Raw genomic sequence first — 23,254 nt, forward strand, 5'->3', positions numbered from 1 at the left:
CTTTACAAATAGATGAAATACAGTAGTTAGAAGGATTTGAAACTGCACAATTATTAAATTTCATACATTCTTTTCCACGATGCAAAATAAATTTTACCGTGTGTAAAGACTTTTTCGATCGAGGGACCACTGAACTGAAACTGTAATCGTAACGAAGTACTTTCGATACAGGAATAAATATAATTTCAAGCAAATATTACGTACCTGTGTTCCTTTCGTCCGGATACGCATCGTTAGAGAATACTCAAAGGCTAAAAAGTCTCGTATAGTTTTCGTTAGCAGGATTTGATGCGCAAAGAAAAAGAGAACCAATGGTAAACGACTGCTGTACATTCCAGGATCACTTTATTTCGGTTACAGAACAACGTTCATAACAGGTAGTTGGTTTCTTCTGTCCTTTTGTTTGGTTCGTGTATTTACAAGAACAGTCCCCGACGTGCGCGATGGGACGATTCGTCCATCAAAAATCTCGATCGGATGAGAGAAAGGAACGAAGCCGATTACGGATCGAGAGGCATGAGAAATAAAGAAAGAAAGAAAGAAAGAAAGAGAGAAAGAGAGAGAGAAAGAAATTTGAAAGTTCAATCGCAAGAAACACTCGTGGAATCGGTTTCGCCTTTCTCTCCCCGATGTTCGATCGATCGAGTTGCCAGCTTAAATTTTAAGACGAGAATATCGTTAAACGGAAATGCTGGAATCTGGACAGTAGGTTTTACGGACAAGTTACTGCGATCGTTTCGACACGGGTGGACGGTTTTCGATAATTTCACTTCAACGAATCTGAATGCGATTTAAACATCGAATCGATCGACGTGCTTTCGCCAGAGACACGACACAATTTCCGTCTAGGTCGTTCGATTGCTGTATCGAGTCATCTCACGAGCAACACGAATGTATCTCTTGTTTCTTTCTTCTTCGAAGCGGGTGAAATAAAAACAATGTACAATAGATATTCGTAATCGTTGATCGTTGTGTATTCTTTTTTTATTAATCGTCTTCCTAATTTTACGATCCCTGTTCGGTTAAAAATTCTTTCGATTTCAAACACGAAGAACTCGGCCGGGAAACAGGAAATTTGTTGAGAGCGAATTTCCTACTCGCTGTTGGAAATTCTGCAGCCCCGTGTGCAAAATGCGTAACGAAACTCGTGTACTCGACAAATCCGGATTGTGAAATAAATAAAAGAATCGATGCTACGAACGTAATAATATTGCTTCGGTTTCAATTTTCAACGCATTGTCGTCCAGTCGTGATCAAAGCCACCGAATGGAATACTTGCGCGTGCCGTGACCGAGATTAACATAATTTTCTTTCTAGGCGGCTAATGTACGCATAAAAATTTCAATTTCGAAGCTTATTGTATTTGTCAGCGAGGAATTTATTCAGATATTTGTCAGCCCGGGTGTACAGTATTGTGAACGATTCTCAGAAATACTTTTTCTCATTTCGAAAACGAGTAAATTAACTTTCCTCGATCTTTTCTCGGTTAGATTGATCAAAGTGGTAGAAACATTACATACTTGTAAACGTGCGTGGTTAAGTATGTAAACGTTCAGTAAAGAAGTCAAAGTTACACCTGGTTTGTTTACTTTAACTTGAGAACCTGGAACATTGTTACTCACGCGTGAGTATACTTGAGCGCAGCTCGAACAACCGGTATATCGTTCGAACGTATTTTCATCGGATCAATTATCGAGAATTTTGGCCAATCGTTTCGTTGAAAAATAATTAAAAATCGTTAACGCAGGGGAAGGTGCTCAGTTGGTCGCCAAGGATCGGAAAGTTAGTGAACGAAGACTCGATCGAAGAACAGGAAGAAAAATATCGACGAAGAACGATTTAAAGAATTATCGAATCGTTTTATTCGTTTCACGAGATGACCCGATGCGATTGTGACGGGGATTCAAGGATTGCAAGTTAGCGTTAAACTTTGCGTCGTAACACGCCGGATCACTTTTACAGTGATGGTTGATTGGTCGTGCCATAGTCTCGAGTGTCCACCACTGCGCGTAGTCGTCGAATGAGAAGACAGAAAGCATCCACGAAAAATATGATCTCCACGAACCGGATAAAAAAATCAATTTCAATTCGACTTGGCCCTTTCTCCTCGACGCCATTTCTATGTTTTTTCTTCTTCACCCCATTTTACCTCCGTTGTCGGCGACTGTGGCTAAAATGAACAATGTCCGTTCGGTCGATGAGTTTACGCGTATCCCGAAATCGGAAATCGATGGGAAAAGAACAGACAACGAGCGAGAACGTAAGAAACGTGATCTACCTCGATCGAATTGCATCGATGTGTGTAATCGCGTGCAATCGAACGCAACCGTGTAGGGGAGTGAATGAAATTTCTTTCGTATACGTACATCAACATCGCTCGCGAATACATCGATCACCGCTACGAAACGGTGAACGTTTTTTACACGAGTTCGCGAGAACACCTTTCAAAATTAACATTCGATAAGTGAACGAAGATTCCGCTTTTCACCGAAAATTCAATCGACCGCGTTTTGTCGAAATTAAACGTCCCCGATTCTTTACACTACGTATCGCGTGAACTGCCGTACGAGCAAACGCCTGTATACACTACTTGTTTACCAAAAAGAAAATTTGTCTTCACGTTTCTCTTCCTCATTGTGCTCGAAATCACGATTTCGAAGTGATCGGATCGCGACGAGTCGTGGCGAACAGCGAAAAAATAAATACACTTCCTTTGCCTCGAAATCAAATTATTTTCTGTCACGGAAATTCTACCGAAAACAACTGCGCCAATTGGACATTTCTCGATTATATTTCGCGCCATTTTTAATACCAGTATGCGTACTGGTACTGGTGAATCGAACGCGGTGAATCTTATACACAGACGTTTTCCGGGAAAAGATTTAAGAGAACGGCAGGCAGATTCGGCGAAAGGGCAAATTTAAGATAGATGGTAATCGTTTAAAGTCACACCTAAAATATCAGGTACGCGCGAACACTCCTCGATTCGAATCAAATTTGATTTCTTTGCAACAAGTAGTAGCGCCGGAGATGATGTTCTTTTTTCTTTTAGCGCGTACGAAAACACCGTGATTTAAAAACCGAACATGTACGTACAATTGATCGATACATTTGTTATCGTTGTTAAACGATCGAAATGTTTGTGGTTGAAATGTTGTAAGCGCATCGATTCTTCTCAATTCTGTAATACGTTGTTGTACATAATTACAATAGTCCCTCGATAAAATGCACACTATCGAGTCCGCGTCGATTCGTTTCTCGAATTTCGTATTTCGAACTCGGACGAGATCCAATCACGTCCTAGGCGATTGCAGCCGATTGGTCGCCGAGTTTCAAAGCGACGCCGCTCGCGTACACGTATCAACTAACTTTCACATTTTTCATTGTATCTTTACGAGAGTATTATTACCGGTGAGGTGAGGTTTTCCCGATGAAAAGTAGACCAAACTTTGCCGCGTTCGGCCTATTTTCACCTATGCGTGATACACACGTTGTTGCAAGAACTTCTTTTTCATTTTCATTGTAAAAATCTTTTCATTCTCAATACTCTCGAGATGCAATATGAAAAATGTGAAAAATATGAAAAATATAAAAAATAAGAAAAATATGAAAAATATGACAAATAAGAAAAATACGAAAAATATGAAAAATAAGAAAAATACGAAAAATATGAAAAAATATTCGCTTTGGAGTTCGGCCAGCCGGTTTTTAAATCCACGAGCCGCTTAAGCCGTAGAACGTAAACAGTGGTGGAGGTAGGGGACGATTCTATACGTGTTATAGAGGGAAAATGAGGCTGTTTATCGAGGGGTTACTGTACTCGGCAAAACAACATGCATGTATATGCAATTACGTGAAAGTATTTCGTCGCTAACAATATCGCACAGCAATTACGTAACATTTCTATAATAATAACTTAATAGTCGGTTAATTGCTAATTTATATCAAATACGCAGAAAATAATGAAATTTCTATCGTAACAAACGAAACGTGATCGATAGTGCATAAAATTGGTTCGATCGAGACACTATTCACGCGCGCCTTTTACGCTTAATTTACTAATGCTACGATGCGTAACGGTACATGTTAAATCTAAAGAAGAAATTTAACATGACGCATAAATATGTACAGATATTTACAAGTTTTGAAACGCGTCGATCTCTCCGTGAATAACCCCAGGTTTAACGGCTTTTTGTTTGGCACACGATTTCCTTCACACGTAGATACGTCGCAAGTCTGAAGGCGATGTTATCATGTTGCACTGCGGACAGAGCTTTTTCGCACCCTGAAAGAGCCGGAAATTTCAACTTTTCTGAACCTTTCGCACGCTTAAAATCATCAATTATTGATATTATATCAATTGCTGATATAACCGGTGGCGGATTATACATTTCAGGAGCCCGAGGCGAAAATAAAGTTTCGAGTCCTATTTTTCTTTATTTTTTTTCTTTTCTTTTTCGCACCGGGAAAAATGTGTTCAGAGACCCCGCGACTTCTTGGGGAAGATCGGGAGTCTTCTGGGATTCCTCGCGTCCCGAATATATCGGGTGCGGAGCTTATCCATTAGATAAAACCTCCACGACAGCTTATCACTGTCGCAATTGGGAGGGAACGTCAGCGATACAACATCCAATACCAGTGCTTGCTGATTCTACTTGACATTTGAAAATGTTAGAATTTATATTAATAAATACTGGTTATGAATTTTAATTTAAACTTGTTACTTCTGTAATTGGAAGTGTAAAGTAAAGTTGAAAGTAACGACTAATGAAGCAAAACTATACGAAACGTGATTACTTTTATAGCGATACTTTTCTGCTTGTTGAAGCATCAAATTTATTATTAATATTTCTGTAATATAATTGTTGGATACTTTCAAGAAACACTATCGATAGATTATTTAAATGAATATGGTCTATCCTATTTATTAAGTAGTTTCGTGTAAACAAGTATAAATGTAGTGTAAATGTCGTGTAAACAAGAATTTAAATTAATGAATACGAATTTCAATTGAAACTTGTTACTTTTGTAATTGGAAATGTAAAGTAAAGTTGAAAGTAACGATTGATAAAGCAAAACTGTATGAAATGTGATTACTTTTATAGCGATACTTTTCTGCTTGTTGAAGCATCAAATTTATTATTAATATTTCTGTAATATAATTGTTGGATACTTTCAAGAAACACTATCGATAGATTATTTAAATGAATATGGTCTATCCTATTTATTAAGTAGTTTCGTGTAAACAAGTATAAATGTAGTGTAAATGTCGTGTAAACAAGAATTTAAATTAATGAATACGAATTTCAATTGAAACTTGTTACTTTTGTAATTGGAAATGTAAAGTAAAGTTGAAAGTAACGATTGATAAAGCAAAACTGTACGAAATGTGATTACTTTTATAGCGATACTTTTCTGCTTGTTGAAGCATCAAATTTATTATTGATATTTCTGTAATATAATTGTTGGATACTTTCAAGAAACACTATCGATAGATTATTTAAATGGATATGGCCTATCCTATTTATTAAGTAGTTTCGTGTAAACAAGTATAAATGTAGTGTAAATGTCGTGTAAACAAGAATTTAAATGAATGAATACGAATTTCAATTGAAACTTGTTACTTTTGTAATTGGAAATGTAAAGTAAAGTTGAGAGTAACGATTAATAAAGCAAAACTGTATGAAATGTAATTACTTTTATAGCGATACTTTTCTGCTTGTTGAAGCATCAAATTTATTATTGATATTTCTGTAATATAATTGTTGGATACTTTCAAGAAACACTATCGATAGATTATTTAAATGAATATGGTCTATCCTATTTATTAAATAGTTTCGTGTAAACAAGAATAAATGAATAACGAGTGACAACTTTTTTTTATTGGTGTGTTTCTAGTTCTTTGGGCACGTGGGATACCTGTACCATAATCCGCCACCGATTATTTAACCCTTTCGCTGACAGTTGTATGTGATTAAACATTGATAAATTGATAACTAAAAAAGTTAATTAATTTTTAGGTTTTCGATAGTAATTAAAAGTTCTTATTCTTGTGTTTTCGGGTGAAATTGTCTCCCGAAGTTAATTTCGGTAACACAGGTTTCTTTTCGTGCAATTTTTGCTACGTCACTGAACAATTAAATATTTTTAGACGAAAATGTAGAGAAAAATTGTAGATGTTTCTCAATCGTGTGGAGTGATCGGCAAAATGTGGAATAGTCGTGTGACAATCAACGTGTTAAAATATCATTTACATACTGTTGTAAATGTTTAATAAACGAATCTTCAAAACCGTCAAGTCTTTCTTTTACAGAGCCAAATTAGTCACGATCAACTTTCCAATTTGTACGGTTTATCGTGTAAGCATTTATTCGCATCATATCGTTTTTTATTAGATGAAAAAGAACTTCAATTAGAAAGATTCGCTGGTCAGTCCACAAAAACATACGTATTATTAGAAGATTGCGATGTTTATAACTTACCAGTGTGTGTAACCAGCATTGCTCGCAATGCACATGCCAGCAGCAGACAGAAGTCACAGGTTTTTTATATTGTTCCTGAAAACAGACACGAATCAAAATTTTCTTTAATAGTCAAGGAATTAAATTAGGGTTAAAATGTAAACGTGTATTGCCCGTAACAAATTTTCAATTGTTTCAAAGGAAAGATACCGTTTGTGTGCATTTGTACAAAGTTGAAGTACAATATTCAGAAATATTGATCGATTCAGGAAACAAAAAAGTTATGCACGTTTGCATAACTTTGAACACGAATTGAACACGATTTAGTTTTGTATAAATCATAATTATGTAGATTGAAACGAGTTTAAACAGATTAATACCATTTTCAATGAATACAAATTGATTCAATTAGTTATATGAATTGATATTGATATTAGTTACATGATTGTACGAATTTCAAGACATTAATCGTTATTATGATTTTCAAGACATTGAATAGACCTCATTTTTTCATTGGGAGAATCTTATTGACTCAGCGATAATATAATAAATAGTAACGAAATCGTTCTGTTTCTAAGCATTGAGAAAGAATACTTTAACCTACGCGACGACTTTTAAATGAACTTCGATTTAAAAATATCAGAAATATCACGAACACTTAGACAAGGACACGTTTCCGTAGCCTGAATAAATTTCGTTTCATTTTCTACGTTCGTTGAAATAAAATTATTAGGTTGTTCGGAAAGTCTGGTGAAAATGAAACACGATTGTTTCAGAGTGTATATTATTCAATTATATATCCCCCATTTGTTGTTTTTCTCTCTTCAAATCACTTGAGAAGAGATCTTTGAGTGATTGATCCCCGTACGAGCCCCCAAATAACTGTTGTCCTCGTGCGGTATATTAAAGTATATTTAATGATATTATATATTACAATGATACAAGTATTAAACGTAGTGTTGGTGATTAGTTTCGCTTGGTACGTCTTTCAATTGTCTCGTCTTATCGTCTTTTCAGTCATACTGTCCGCGACACACTCTTCGGACATACTCTCGTCGTCATACTTTGTCATACTCTCCCATACTTTGTCATACTCTCTCATACTGCGTGATACCGTCTTACTGTGTCTCTTAACGTTCTTCTCGCGTTCTATACAGTCATTCCCATTCATTCTCTTTCATTCCAATCCTCAGTCTCTCTCACTTCAGACATTCGGTCACATTCGGTCACGTTCGGTCATCCTAATCGTTCGTCTTTCCCAAACACTCTTCACTTTCTCCGAACCACATGTATTTCCTTTCATCCCCATGCATTCTCACGCTCGGTCGTCGCGCAAGAGCAAGACCCCCTGTAAAGGATACTCGTGCCTTCCAGGAAAGCTAACGGACCGATCGGCGCCAAATGTTTAGTTTAACTCAAGTTCGACCGCGCGCGTTATCTTGTTTAGGCCTACGCTCGAAGCAGGCCTAAGCGGACGCCGAAAATCCGATACTACACATTTTGGAAAACGAAACGACTTCCCGAACAACCCCATATAACGTGACTAACCTCTACGGTATTCTCTATTTTGCAAAGTCTGTGTTTCGGTTTTACTCCAACATCTGATAAAAACTCACCATACAGATGAGACATTTGAATGGTTGACATCGCATTTCAGCCTCGAGTTCACGAATTCTGCCTCTGAGAGCCTCAATTACCGGTGTGTCACCGTCCCTCCTAGGCGAAGACGATACGCCTTCTCCCTGCTCGTTATGACCTAAAGGAGTCGTCGTTCCCGGTTCAGGCTTCACCTCGACCAACCCCTGACCTAAATGCTCGGGTGTCTGTGGCGCGTGCACGGCATTTGGCGAAATCACGGCCTCTCGAAGAGCGTCTCTTTCCTTTTGTTCCCTTGGTGTGCCTTCCATGCGCGGCGCGATCACGTCAGCCTCGGAATATTGCGCTGGCCCAAACTCAGCGGCATCATCGCCGTCGACCACCAGGTCCACATCCTCGTCCTCCTGCTGATTAGGCCCACCGTTACCGCCACCTGATGCGCGATTGCTCGACGACGTTATCAGACCTGCAGCTGCGAACAGATCAAAATGACAATATCCGCTGATGATTCCAATAATTCGAGAACTTTTAATGGTCCACTCTCGAAGATTTCCCAGTGAGTAATTCTCTGTTTCTGAGTATTGTCTGTTCAGTGTACACTTCAAATTTGTTTACATTTATCATTAAACCAAAATTTAGACATTTCAATGTGATGAGAACGTTCAATTAATTCAAAATTAACGCCAGTTATTTCGGTAGATTTTTCTGCATTTTTAGAGAATTTACGTGCTAATTCACTCCTAAATTTGTCTTGAACAAATTTTTTTTATGACACGAATTAACAAAAGGGGAATGGATGCAATAATTTGTACACGATCATTTTCCGTGTGCTGAATAAATCATTATGGTTTTAACTTTAAGTACATGAAATTTCAACACGGCATACGATATGGTATAATGTACCAAAGGTATAACTAAATTTTGGAAAGTGTGAGTGAATTATATACTTACTGTCGTCGAAGGTGTTAAGCTTAAAAAAGTACTTTTTGGACAAATAAAGATTTGTAAATATACTTCGAATAACAGAAGATGACGAAATACGCGTAAAAATATCTATAGAAGACACTACTCTAATGAATTTACAGAAGTAACTCGAGTAGCCGATACACGTTCGTAAACTTGAATACAGTTAGCTATAATTCTGGACTCTATTGTACATTATTGCAGGTCATTTTTCAAAGTGAAATTTACGTTTTCATATAAAACGGATATTTCATTATCGATACATTTACTATGTATATATACAATGTATAATATACATTTATTATCGATATTGGGTTGTTCGGAAAGTCATTTCGTTTTTGGAGAACATATAATTTAATAAAATAGAGAATATATAATTTGATAAAATGGAGAATATGTAATTTAATAAAATGTTTATACGCTCTAAAAAAATCGTGTTTCATTTTCATCAAAAAAAAAAAAAAAAAAGAAAAAACGAAATGACTCCGAAGAATCTAATTGTTCTATAAATCTGGATCGCTTCCAAAATTCAATTTTGTTCGCCTAGATTGCTAAAATATCACACTGTGCGCCGGTTGCCAGAAACCACCGTGGCTTTCGACGTGTTAAAGAGAGACGGTGGCGACTTGATTCTTACAATCGACCTAATCGACTGGAGTCGCTCGGGTTGCGATCCAACCACGGGCGACGTAGAGAGCGCACGAGATATACGAATGGTGAATGTAACAGTGAGTGTCTCATATTGCAGACATTTGGTCACCATGCTTCGAAACGATGTCGCATATCGGTGTTACAACAACACTAATTAACAACTTTTATATATCTCGTTGTACAATCCAGTGCAATTCTACTCCAGTAAAAATTATACAAAAATAGTCCGTATTCCGATTACTTTGTTACAACAACATTAATTAACAACTTTTATATATCTCGTTGTACAATCCAGTACAATTCTACTCCAGTAAAAATTATACAAAAATAGTCTGTATTCCGATTACTTTCGATTACACAAAAATCATACAACTTGAAGAGAAAGAACTCTGATCTCTACCTTGGTGTCTATACCTTTGCGTTGTGGATATAATTGCTTGAATTTTAACCGACGAACGCATAATAAATAAATTAAGGGGAGAGTAAATTTAGTTGTTCGAGATTACTAAAATGCGATATTGTCTGTTAGCCAAAACAATAGTTGAACAAATGTAAAGATACACAATTGTGTATGTGTAAAATGTACAATTCCAAAGATGAGTTTTCGTTGCTTCGATATTAAGATATTGTGTGAGAATGAAAGGAATGAAAAAGAATCTGAAGTGTTTGGAATAGACGAGCGAGTGAAGTGTGAAAGAAGAGCGATCGAGATAGCGTCGTACTGATAAATTTTTGGGGTACTTGACCAGACGCATGATGTGAGAGAGATTAGAAGAACGAGAGAGTGAGATTGATTAGTAGAAATGAGAAGGATTGGAACGAAAGGGAATGAATGCGTGTGAGGATATAAAGTGCGAGAGAAGAGTGTTTAGGGCAGTAGTCATTGTTGGAAAATTGTCGAATCGCGTATCGTGTCGCGTAAAATAAGAATAATCAACGTAATTGTGTGCTTTGTTAACGTTTTGTTCCTACTGTTGCTTCATTCGATACACGTGTACCCTAGAACTTCATTCACCCTTATTTTATAACCACCATCGCTAAATAAATTTCTACAATATACACACGAAACGTGAACGATAATATCTGAACGAAATATGTAACGATATGTACCCGAAAATCCTCCGACGAGCATCGATGTGGCTCGTACTCTTCTCTGTCCAGCCCATTCGTACTCCTCGAAGGTTTCGGCGTCACCTTCCACGTCGACCTCCTCCTCGTCCAGATTGTTCTGTCCAGCAGGATTACCGTTATTGTGTTTACTCAAACACCTCTCAACGTGTTGGTTCAATTCCTCAGTCGAGCCGGACAGTTTCTCGCTACAAACCGGGCACGCGGGTTCATCCGCTTTTCTTTTCCGATTCTTTACGCGAATTCTGGCCTGCGGACAAAACAAAGCATCGATCTTGAAAACCTATATTCAATTATACGTTTTCCACGGAACAAGTTCCCTTCGTTCCTCGAAATATTATTTCATCGAAACAATTTACTTCACGGTGAAATTTCGTTTCTTTTCACATCGCTCGACGTTGCGTTGTCATTTTTCTTGCTTTTAAATTTTACAATACACGATTTCGATACAACACGGACGTATCATTGTATCATTATTAATTGCACCGTCCACGCGAATAAATTAATCATCGTTCGTATATTGGTAAGCACAGACAGTGTTCCGTCCCTACACTCAATTTACTTAACTGCCGCAATCGAGCTGTTTTCTGCGTGCTTACGATTAAGTCGTAAATGCGGGCGAAACATCTGTCGCTAACTGAGCTCCCTTGTGACATTTGCAAAACAATGTTTCGGACAAATTTTATATATATTTTTACATTGAGTAAGATTCCGAAATAAAAAATATAGGTTCGTAACAACAATAACAATAACAATAACAACAACAACACCAATAACAATAATAATAACAACAACAACAATAATATTAATAATAACAACAGTGACATTAATAATAACAAGAATAATATTAGTAATGATGATGATAATAATAAAATTGACCTCCAAATAATATTGAAAATGCCCGCGCATTAGAAGACTACCTTCCTTTTTTTAACAAATTGTTTACGAGGTATTTCCTTGCGCCAACTTAAATAGAACACCCTGTATATGTGTATTTATTTACCTGCCTATTAGCTTTGATCCTTTTGTATGTCTCCCACCTTCCATGGGGTGTTCCGTCAACAGCCGACGGAGCATGAAGCATTGGCCCATGAGGATGATCCTGCGGATGCCCCGGAGGTAGATTTGACCTTGATGCTCGCGCTCGGGAGGACGATGAGGATATCTTGTAAAGTCGATCGAGTTCTTGAGCAAAGTGTTGCTCCAATTCCTGTGGTCTTACGGTGACCCCGCATGCTGGACAACACGATGGATCCGAAGGAAATTTCTTTTTACCTAGAAACAGAACAATATTGTCGTTTATTATTACACGAAGTATTGGATCGTTTCGTCTCATTGTTGAAACTATGCTTGTTCGAAACCCGATTCTTTCCTCGAGTGGTTTTGTTCTCCACTGGCAATTAAATACATTGAAATTCACTTATTTATAATATTAACATAAGGACTACCAAAGGGGTCATTTAACCTGTTTCAAACTTCTTTCTGGAATTACTGAATTATTAACAACGACTTTGCCTATATTATTCCTGGACATTTGATCAAAATAGACAACTACTGATACTCGTGAATTAATTCGTCCTTTATCCATTTAACTTAGAAGATACGTATATAGTCTGATACAAATAGTAATATATTCACCGTCGGTAGTGTTAACGATTTGAAATTCATAGATTTCAATGACTTACAATGACTATGAAATGAAAGGTTCACGGGTGTTTCAGAGCAAAAAAAAGGGTCGTTCACTTTTATAGTTAATTTTTAAGGTATAATTATTAGGAACTTAAGTATAATAGATACTGTTTTGATACTTTGCTAAAATAAGATTTAATATAGACCAAACCAGGTCATTACTTTTCGCCTTGGAAAACACATTAACTACAATAATTATTCACAGTAGTAACGATTTCACCGATTTCAATGCTCTTAAAGTACATATTATAGAGTAAAAAGGTCAATCTATTTTTGTAACTTATTTCGTTCGATGTCCCAAACCCGAAACTAATTATGTGAATTCTTTTAAAAAGGTTTTCGTTTCAATTAATCTCTTGATTTATTTTCTGTAATTCATTTGAGTCGATTTCTTTCAATAGACGTATTTATGTATCTGTATAAATAGTGGAATGGACACACTTTCAAATATTCCGTTGTCTGATTGAGTGGCGGAGGAGGGGGCTGTGCAATAATCGAATTATGAAACGAAGGGGGGAGCGCGTTTACTGATATCTTGAAACGCGATTATTTCCAATTGAAGCTATCCGCAATACCTACAAGGGAAGCAGAAGGTGTCTGTTTCAATAAAGAAAGGAAAACGGAATATCGAGTGTAGAGTACGGTGTGGCGCAGACATAAATTTGCGAGCGTATTTAATTGAAAGGGGAAAAAGAAGAATGGAAGTGAGATCCGAGCTTCTGACAAAGAGGAGACGAAACCAACGGAGAGAAAACGATGAAACTGCTCGAGGGAGACGAACGCTTGTGAGTATCGAACGGAAGAAAACTATGTACTTCAGGATATGTTAAATGGTTCGAGAATACTCGGTTGGCATTCTCCAAATAGACGAGGCTAAATGTGGAAGGAGCACACTGTAACCTCCTGAAACGAGATTCTTTGTGTCACTTACAACCGAAAGATTCTCTGCGAAGAACTATTAAGCACACTGTAACCTCCTGAAACGAGATTCTTTGTGTCACTTACAACCGAAAGATTCTCTGCGAAGAACTATTAAGCACACTGTAACCTCCTGAAACGAGATTCTTTGTGTCACTTACAACCGAAAGATTCTCTGCGAAGAACTTTTAAGCACACTGTAACCTCCTGAAACGAGATTCTTTGTGTCACTTACAACCGAAAGATTCTCTGCGAAGAATTTTTAAGCACACTGTAACCTTCTGAAACGAGATTCTTTGTGTCACTTACAACCGAAAGATTCTCTGCGAAGAACTTTTAAGCACACTGTAACCTCCTGAAACGAGATTCTTTGGGTCACTTACAACCGAAAGATTCTCTCCGAAGAACTTTTAAGCACACTGTAATCTCCTGAAACGAGATTCTTTGTGTCACTTACAACCGAAAGATTTTCTGCGAAGAACTTTTAAATTTACGTTGATTTCGGGAGAGATGCATCACGTTTTCAAAAACGTCTCAAAACTCGAATATCAAATAAAGGCTTCTGCTCAAGATGGTGAAAGAGAATGGTCACTTTAACATGGCCAAACGGTCACTTGGGAAATGTCAGCAAGAAGAAAAGTCACATTGACAGAGACAGTGGCTGTAACCAGAGCAAATGTAGCTTTGGTGAACGTAAAAGCGAAAACCTTAGTGATAAGGGCGATGACTATGAGTTTCGGTCCCAATGGCGATATGTGAAAGAGAATGGTCACTTTGACAGGATCGAACGATCACTTGGACAGTATCAGCAGGAAGAAAAATCACATTGGCAGAGACAATGACTGCAGCCAGGGCAAATGTAGCTTTGGTGAACGTAAAAGCGAAAACCTTAGTGATAAGGGCGATGACTGTGAGTTTCAGTCCCGATGGCGGTACAAAGGCAAACCTAGGTTAGGTTTGCAATGTGACTAGGTCACTCGGCCCACCAAGAGTACTCAGTTGGCATAAGTGAACTGAACAACTTGGTCAAGCAGTTGGAGATGGTGATACGAGCTCTGACCAGGGCTGGAAGAAGGAGAGGTCACGGTTGGAGAAATGTAACGCTTCCCCTCCAAATTGGGGTGAACGCGGGCCCTATGCCCCCTCTACGTCGCTCATCGTGCGAAAGAGAACGAGAGGTTACCGATAGAGTGGGTGTTACCGATAGAAGTGCTCGCGCCGCTGCCTGAAGAACGGACATGTCACTGCTGGTGAATCAAACACCCACTTTGTGACGATGGCGAGGTATCTAAAGTCCTCGACACCGTTCAATACGTGGATGTGATTGCTGTACCCAGCACAAAGCATCCCAGTGTTTCTCTGTGGTCGTGCGAGGATGATCACCTTGGGGATTTGATCGGGCGAGCTGCGTATCCGAAGTTAAGAGTCTTTGTATTTAACGTGGCTGCACCTGTTAAATGGCTTAACCAACCACGGTCCTCATAAGCGATGGGATTACGACGCGTCGTAATATCAATGATCTTGTTCGTACTAATTTTATCCAATGTATGCGTGTATACAGGGTGTCTCGGTAGAATCGAATATCTAAATTATTTTCATTGACATCGTAAATAAGAAAACGACTAAAAGGGGTTTAAATGTTCGAGAAGTGTATCGTGGCCTTCTTTAAGCCGGGCTTTACGATGTAGACACCAGAAACACACTATTTTCGTGGAACATCTGCTAGCCACGATTACATCTCAACGAACTGAGCGAGCGAGGAATTAGGGACCTAGAAGTTATCTTATTGTCGCGAATGTTCTTTTATCTTTCTGCCGAACACGTGCAATTTTATTGTCCTATTGGCTTGTCCCTCAATAGAGATTGCCGTATCATAAACCCATGGCATGGCGTTCGGAGTCGATCGTCCCAGGCGTGCAACCCTCTGTGTCCAATTCGCCCTTCCACACCCCGATGCAAGCCTAGGTGAACGTGCATTTAAAAGGATGCCCCCGTGACGAGGACATCGCAGTTTAAGTGACGCTGATTCGTGTATTAAATTACCGCCGTGATCTACGACGAGTAATCTATTTCAAGATACTTTACGTTAAGGTATAACCATTGTAACTTGGTTTTTGCCTATCCTAATCACCGATCCTAATGGTTACACGACCAACATGTATAAAATCTTAGAGAGCTTTCTCCGCAGGTGGATTATTTTGCACAAAAATTAGATTAGACACATTAGTATTATTTTATTGTCGCCCCGAGAAGGGTATAGTAAGTATCCAAAGGAAAATAGAGATTTTTCAGAGTGAGTTAATTATAAAATGACGATTCGTCGGCCATTAGGTGTACGTTTTGAAGACAATTAATCACGGAACAGCGACAAGCTCTACACAGGGTTTCGATAGTCGAATTATAAATAATTACAGTTTGCATTATTACCGAAAAGAAATGCGTACCGTCTTCACGAAACAAGTGCTTCTTTTAGTTCTTAAATAGAAGGTGTGTTAAATGTAACTTGGTAGTAAAAACAGACAATAATTTGTTCTTACTTTGCGCCATCGTACTTTTGCGTTTCTCTGTAAAGACGAATCGTCCTTTTTTCTCGCGTCTCTTTTTTCTTTACCCATTTTTGTATATTCCGTCTCTTTCAAAGCAATCCTTAAGGTTCTCCACTTTTTTCCCACTCGTGCCGATTAAAAGACAATGCTATTCTTTCCATCGCGTAGCTATCTCTTTTAACCGTGACAATAACCGCGCTATCGTTTCCATTTTCCGAGTACGAGAGATAAAGTGGTGGTGTATCTTTAATTAAAAAGAAACGGCGACCTAGAGGAACGAAATAAGAACGAAATAAAGATGGCGATTCCCTTGCGCGATAGAGCTAACGAGTACCGCATTATTAAAACGCAAATCTACCGGAAAAATGCTGGATGAAAGATGAAAGAAGTCCTTTCACTTTACACGAAAGCTGCTTCCTCCAAACGATAGTACGAGTATAACAGTACAATCAACAATTTATAGAAGAGAGTGTCAATTAACCAATTAGAGACGATTCGAATGTGTTTTACAAAAAGAGATGGACGAACGATAATTAAAACGATGATTAAGGATTTATGATACTTTGGGTTAGAATTGGAGACTGCGTAAAAGATCGTTGAAGTTGTAATTTCGTTGTATTTTTAACATTAGAGAAATGATGGTCACGTGTGAATTTACACGACGAATTAAATCAAATTTAATTGCCACAGGTAGATATTATTATTTTACCTGCCTTGCCACAGGTAGATATTATTATTTGGAAATCACGAGTTTCCTTTGACACTCGATGACAGCCTGAAACGTTTCGATTATTCTACTTTTGGCTGGTAATTTTTTTATTCGATCTAATGGCAATGTTTTTGTCAAAGGAAACTCATGATTTCCAAATAATAATGGCAATGTTTACGGACGCGTTTCATTCGCGCCGGTAACATCGAACGAGAAGCATTCGGTCGTAATTCGAAAGCTTTGCTTTCAGGGGTTTATGGCACCAATTTAGATTCGTGGCGCATCGGTCGCCATCTGAATGTTTCTGATTTAATAGAGAACATGACCGCAGACTCGAAGGGCGAGAGAACCGCACCTAGTTGTACTGGAAAGGGGTGAGTAGTGATTCCTACTCGAGTAGTCGAACAGAGGAGTAAAATGGGGGGAACCACCTGTGATTTCGCTATAATAGCAAAATGTTTCATCGGTTGGTGAATAAATTGTGTACTTTGGACCTTCCTTTGATGAATATGTACGTTGTGAAGTTGTTTCTTTCGCATCCTATTTAAGTATCGGGTTGTTCGGAAAGTCATTTCGTTTTTTTTGGCGAAAATTAAACGTGATTTTTTTAGAGTGTATAAACATTTTATCGAATCATATATTCTCCATTTTGGAAAACGAAATGACTCCGAACAACCTAATAGATAAGTGTATTCCAAATATTATTTTACGTTATATATCCGAAACTCGTTTTAATATTTATTATATATTTTGAGATATTTATAGCGTTACTTCTCCCCTGCGTTAACTCGGTGTTAGATCTTTAAAGATTCATAGCGTCCTGCTTTAAAGTAATCACTTCATTCTCACCCACCTGCTTGTTGTTTCTTTCCAATTCTGATAGTGTGCACACCGTTGTATTCGATTGGATTCGTTTCATTTAAGATAGTAATGGAAGTATTGTTTTAAGACAGCGCTATTCAGGCCTTGTCTTGGTAAGTCTCAAATCATTTGAAAGTGTTCTTTAAATGGTAAAATTCACAAAAAATAATGACAAAAGAATACAAAACAAAAAATAATTTGTAGACGACGTTACTTTAAACCGTAATATGTTTTTCAGTCACCGAACTTGTCAGAACACTTTTATTGTTCCGCTCGCTGGGCGAGCCGTACTCGACAAGTCCGTGGACCAACTTTGTAAACTTGAAAAATGTAATATGACGCTTTGTCGGTATAAAACATATCCCGAGACGTTTATTTATACGTTTATGTCTATTTAACAAGAGACCAATATATCTCACTTTGATACAAAAAAGTTTTTATTTTCCAGCATAATATTCCAATATAGAAATTCAGTTCTTATGAACTTAAAATTGTATTTGATAAAATTATACTTTTTCCAATTTGATTCACGTTATGTTAAATTGTGCATTTTATATTATTTATACGCGTCTAAATATTCTATTAATCGTTTTCTCGTTTAATTGGATCTTAATTTTGTTCGTTCAAAAATATCCAAAGAAGTATCGCATTCAAATATAGAGAAAGTAGTGAGAAAGAATTCTATTTGGATTTTTGGTTAAAATATTCGATGAAGTATTCTAAATGATATGTATCGACAGTTCTGTTAGTGATATAATTCGGCTAGGAAGGGTCGTGCAGCGACTACTTCGAGTGATACTGACAACAGACCAGTGGAGTACCCATCATTCAGCACTCTCTCACCGCAAAGGGTTAAACCCCCGCAATTTCACGTATACACTGGATCGTACTTGAATTTTATCAAAATTCCTGACATCGAGTGCAAAAAGGTGATCAAGTTGGCATGGAACGACCACATCGGTAAAAGACCAATCCGCAAGGGGTAAAAGATGGTTGATCGTGACGACGTGTCCAGAGGGAGGACCCAACCCATCGAGACGTCAACAGTTGTGGATAAATGCCTGAGGGAATCGGTAATGGTGACACCGTAGCGTGAAACCAACGACAACCCTTTCTGGTTAAATAAGATTCAACGATTTGTTCACCGCACGCACTACCGACACGAAATTGGACTCCTTGTTCGATTCGAATATCTTGTTAGAGTCGTTCGAGTTAGAAGAAATATGTTACGATACGGTTAATTTTTAAAGAACAATCTATGCGATCACGTCGATAGGTACGTTTCGACTATCTTTTCGAATTCAATTAATTACCAATAAGCAGAAATTTAGTCACTCATATTTTCATTTTCATGCGAATATAGAAGTTCGAGTTTCTTCTGTGAAAGCAAACCAGAGAGAAGGGTGCCGGATGGCAAGCGTAGGGAATGCGAGAAACTCAGTTGTTTAATTAAAACCGGATTATACATGATAGGTAGGGGGCTATGCTACATCTATAACCACCAACCTGGCACCATCGATATAGTAATTGTTCTACTCGAATTAAATGACCGTAAATACTGGATGAGCTCCCAACTAATTACCTGCTGCGTGTATTCCAATAATATAGGAACCAGCCATCTTATTTTCTTGAATATTTTACAAAAGCATCCCTTTAGATACATACGTAAGATCCATACGAGATTTGGACAGTTGTTAACTTAAAAACGATAACACATTTATTATGTGCATTCGAGTGTTACAGTAGAAATTTATTAAGTCTTAGTAGGACTTTTTCATGTAGATTACGCAAGAGTAGATTGTTTAGTAGTTATGTGTCTGTGACGAATAAAAGTTTATCTACACAACGCGTTATCTGAATAGAAATGTACTCAACTGTGGTCGGTGAAATATTTATTCGAAATTCAAATTAGACGCTTAATTCCGCGTCTAGTTCGTAATTGGAGTGCAATTTCTTGTTAAATTTGTAAGCAACAGCGGAATGTTTCGATGTACATAATCCGTATGAAAAACAATTAATACGTATCGCTGCAAAACGAAAACGGCAGTAGCATGCAAATGAATGGAATTAATACGAAGAAAAAAACGATTTCTTAAGATCAGTGATGTTCTTCTTGTCAGTGAAATATTAAAATAGCTGTTTGTTCATTCTCGTACGAAGCAATAAGGCGCAGAAGTGGTTATCGCACCAAGTCGATAATTACTAACACCTTTCATTTTACGCCGACGAAAACACACCTGCCGTACGAGAATTTTCGATCTTAATCGATCGCTTAATTATCTTAATACATTTCGGACAAAGCACGAATCGAACGCAGCGGTGAGGATACAATTCACGTCAAGGATTCGCAACGTACGGATATTTTACATTAACAACATAGTTCGTTATTAGGTTGCTTCGTACATACCGTACTATATTAATACGAACAATAATTCGTGCGTATAATGGCGAGTAACAGTCAGTCAGACATTTTACGATATTTTTCTTCGTTATAAATTCTCAATCGAACGGACGAATATCTTGTTCGTCGTTGGCTATGATACCCAAATAATGAGATTAATTTTAACGAACGTGAATAGAAAACATATACACACAATACAATATACTTTACGAGCAGTTCTTTATTCTGCCACTGTTTCGATCGAAATTATTCCTTCCAAAAACACGTAATTAAGTTTTCTTGTTCACACTCGCAAGCAGAGGTTACGTTTGCAACGTACTCGTTTAATCCATTCGTGTCTTTTAAGTCACAAATTGTGTGCAATTCCTAAAATTGTGTCATTTTAATCTCCGCGAACTACACGACACTTTCTGAACCTTGATTATTTTTTTCAATGCACTTGTATTGCACGTTAAAGAAATCAGTAAGGCCATTCGAATCTCTTTTGAAAATAACGAAAGACGCGTTTTATATTTTTTTTTTAATTAGACATCTACGGAATATTTTGTTCTATCGACTTAAATATATTGTATATTTAATATTTAATATTTCTCTCCGCGATATAATCTCCGCGAACTACACGATACTTTCTGAACCTTGATTATTTTTTTCAATGCACTTGTATTGCACGTTAAAGAAATCAGTAAGGCCATTCGAATCTCTTTTGAAAATAACGAAAGACGCGTTTCATATTTTTTTTTTAATTAGACATCTACGGAATATTTTGTTGTATCGACTTAAATATATTGTATATTTAATATTTAATATTTCTCAAAGGATGTATATTTCCTCAAGACAGAGCAGAGGTGGGACAAATTTTATTCGAGTAAAAAAGAAAAAAAAAACAACGTATAAAATCAACGTGCAGCGATTTATTCGCGACTGCTTATTCCAGCCCTTTTCGCGAAAGGGTCCCCGCACGTTTAGTCACCCACCACTGTCATCAATTGTAAGAGACGGGGATAGTTTAGAGAGAGACCATCACCAAGTCGTTCAATCCACTATCCACTACCACTTGGTATAATTTCAGTTCGATATTTTATATACACGTGTGTGTACGAGATATATTTGTTTTTAATCGCCAGTATCTGTTGGTGCGTCAAAGAACCGAACGTAAAACGTTAGCTTTGAATATTAAATGCGAGTATAACGCCGGTAATAACACGACATCCGTGTTTATCGTATTTTCTTAGATTTTTCTTCTTTTAAAGAGTACCATGTGACAGTTAATAGCTACGTGATTTTAACCCCTCATCGACCAGTCTCATCTTCACCACTGAGCCCACCATGGGTGAATCACTCCTGCAGGATTTCATTTCTAAATTATGGAACCATTCGTTTTCCTTGGCGTTTCGTTTAATTGACACATTTTGAACGGAACTTTCCGGTGAGAAAGCAATATCGCTTGTTCAGAAGGAACACGCGGTGTGGTTTATCAGAAATCGGGGTTCAAAGACCATAGGTAGACGTGGCCGCTAATCGTGACACGCACTAGGGAGATCAGGTATGTCTATAATTAATATACAATTAATCGTTGTACGATGTAAATGTTACATACGTATAGTACACGTAAAAGTAACAATAACATAGTAACTGTGAAACGACTAGTTCAATTTTTAATACGTATTCATTTCTTTTCGAATTGTTTGAAATTCTTTGATCGAAACGATCCAAGATGCATACTTGAGTAATTTAAAAGCTCAGATTGTTTGAATTTGAATTGAAACGTTGTTCGATTTTTATACCGGTTTATATTGTGCGCACACCAGTGATCCATTTGAATCCAAGATGCATACTTGAGTAATTTAGAAGCTCAGAATGTTTGAATTTGAATTGAAACGTTGTTCGATTTTTCTACCGGTTTATATTGTGTTTTCTAATTCGATTTCCAGACTATCACCATATCGGTAGAGTAACAGCGTGTACGATATTTACAAGCTTACCTCGTTTAAACGTTGCACCGTAAGTTTGGCAGTTAAGGATACAAGGGTTCGAGGGAGTTTCGATTCCTCTACATGCACAGGCTTCGCGAAGGGGCCACGTCTAAGGACATGCGCCCTTTCATGCATACCGAATTTTCCGTATCTCCTAGGTCGTCCTTTACGAGATGGCTGAAAAGCCTTCAGTGTTAGCCTTCTCTTGCCAACACTATTTACTTCTAGAATTCTTGCTGGTGCTTCGATCGGATACCTTTCGATGTTTAAATATTTTTTTTTTGTTCCTCAAGAGTTATTTAAAGTCGTATTAACTGTAATTGTTATCAGCAATTATATAAGTATTTGTAATATTCTATCAGAAGTTTCGTGTATCGTTAAGGATTTTCATATTTCCGAAAAATTGATTCAGGGAATTATACTGGTATTGTACCAATATTTTTCGATTATATCTTCATTACGCTTATACAAATCGAAATATGAAAATACGATATTACACCGTTATACTGTAAATATTGGTATATTTTTTCCCTTTCTCTTTTATTTCAATTTTCGAGACATTAAAAGACAAAGATTTGAAACTACTGCATCGAAACCGATATTCCATTATCGATACACGTGACTGCTTCTAAAAGAACGAATTTTGTACAACACACTTTACACGTATTCTGAAAACCCTATCTCAGAGTCCAGATCGCAAACCGATCGAACACTTATTGGTGGAAATTGGTAAAAAATTAAATAACTAAACTGTTGATATAATTCCAGGAAAACGATCAGAGACAAAATGACAGAAATTTGCTCGAGTTGCGGAAAATATCAGGTGCGTAAACTTGTTCTCTCTCGTGAATGTTGTAAAAATTGTTACCTCTTCGTTCGATTGTTTCGCGTGCTCGTAAGTATCGTTATTGGTGAATGAACCATGAAATGAATACAGTCCTCGGACTTCTTTCCCATTGATTAATTCAGCAGTGAAAACGTTAAACGTTCGGCTCGAGAACGTTGGAATACTTTCGCGAGCGACCGTATGTCGGTGACGTCTTTTGATCAGCGGCGAGGCACGCTCGAGGTTGTAAAAGCGAATTAGGAGACCCTCGACTTTTCTCGCGGAATATGTCTTCGTCTCGTACACCTCGAATTTATGCACGAACATCGCTCGAAACTGTGCGCCACACCGGAGCAGAATACGTATTTACGACGGGGGACGAGAGAAGTGAACGGATGCTAAATTCGTAAAAAATGAAGAAGAGACGCGGAGTAACAAGGTGGGACGAATACGTCGTGGAGGGAGAGTCGAAATTACGATATGGAAGACGGAGAAGTAGGGGTGGGGATAGATAAAAACATTTATTGTTTAG

General features: G+C 37.6%; 1 protein-coding gene across 10 annotated transcripts in view; it reads right to left on the bottom strand.

Annotated features, from left to right (window-relative positions):
- Nucleotides 1-339: 339 nt before the first annotated feature.
- Nucleotides 340-23,254, bottom strand: part of LOC143144634 (E3 ubiquitin-protein ligase RNF220) — a 255,843-nt gene continuing 232,928 nt past the window's right edge. For 9 of the 10 annotated variants that reach the window (XM_076307246.1, XM_076307241.1, XM_076307240.1 and 6 more), the window contains 5 exons: nucleotides 11,803-12,074; nucleotides 10,782-11,049; nucleotides 8,078-8,529; nucleotides 6,483-6,557; nucleotides 340-4,285 (listed from right to left, as the gene is read on the bottom strand). In XM_076307246.1, the coding sequence (XP_076163361.1) occupies nucleotides 4,214-4,285; nucleotides 6,483-6,557; nucleotides 8,078-8,529; nucleotides 10,782-11,049; nucleotides 11,803-12,074 (1,139 nt within the window). In that variant the 3' untranslated portion in view covers nucleotides 340-4,213. The remainder of the gene's footprint in view (nucleotides 4,286-6,482; nucleotides 6,558-8,077; nucleotides 8,530-10,781; nucleotides 11,050-11,802; nucleotides 12,075-23,254) is intronic. The other variant, XR_012991474.1, reaches the window with a different exon arrangement.

Source organism: Ptiloglossa arizonensis, chromosome 3 (assembly GCF_051014685.1).
Source record: "Ptiloglossa arizonensis isolate GNS036 chromosome 3, iyPtiAriz1_principal, whole genome shotgun sequence".
Taxonomy (NCBI): Eukaryota; Metazoa; Arthropoda; class Insecta; order Hymenoptera; family Colletidae; genus Ptiloglossa; species Ptiloglossa arizonensis.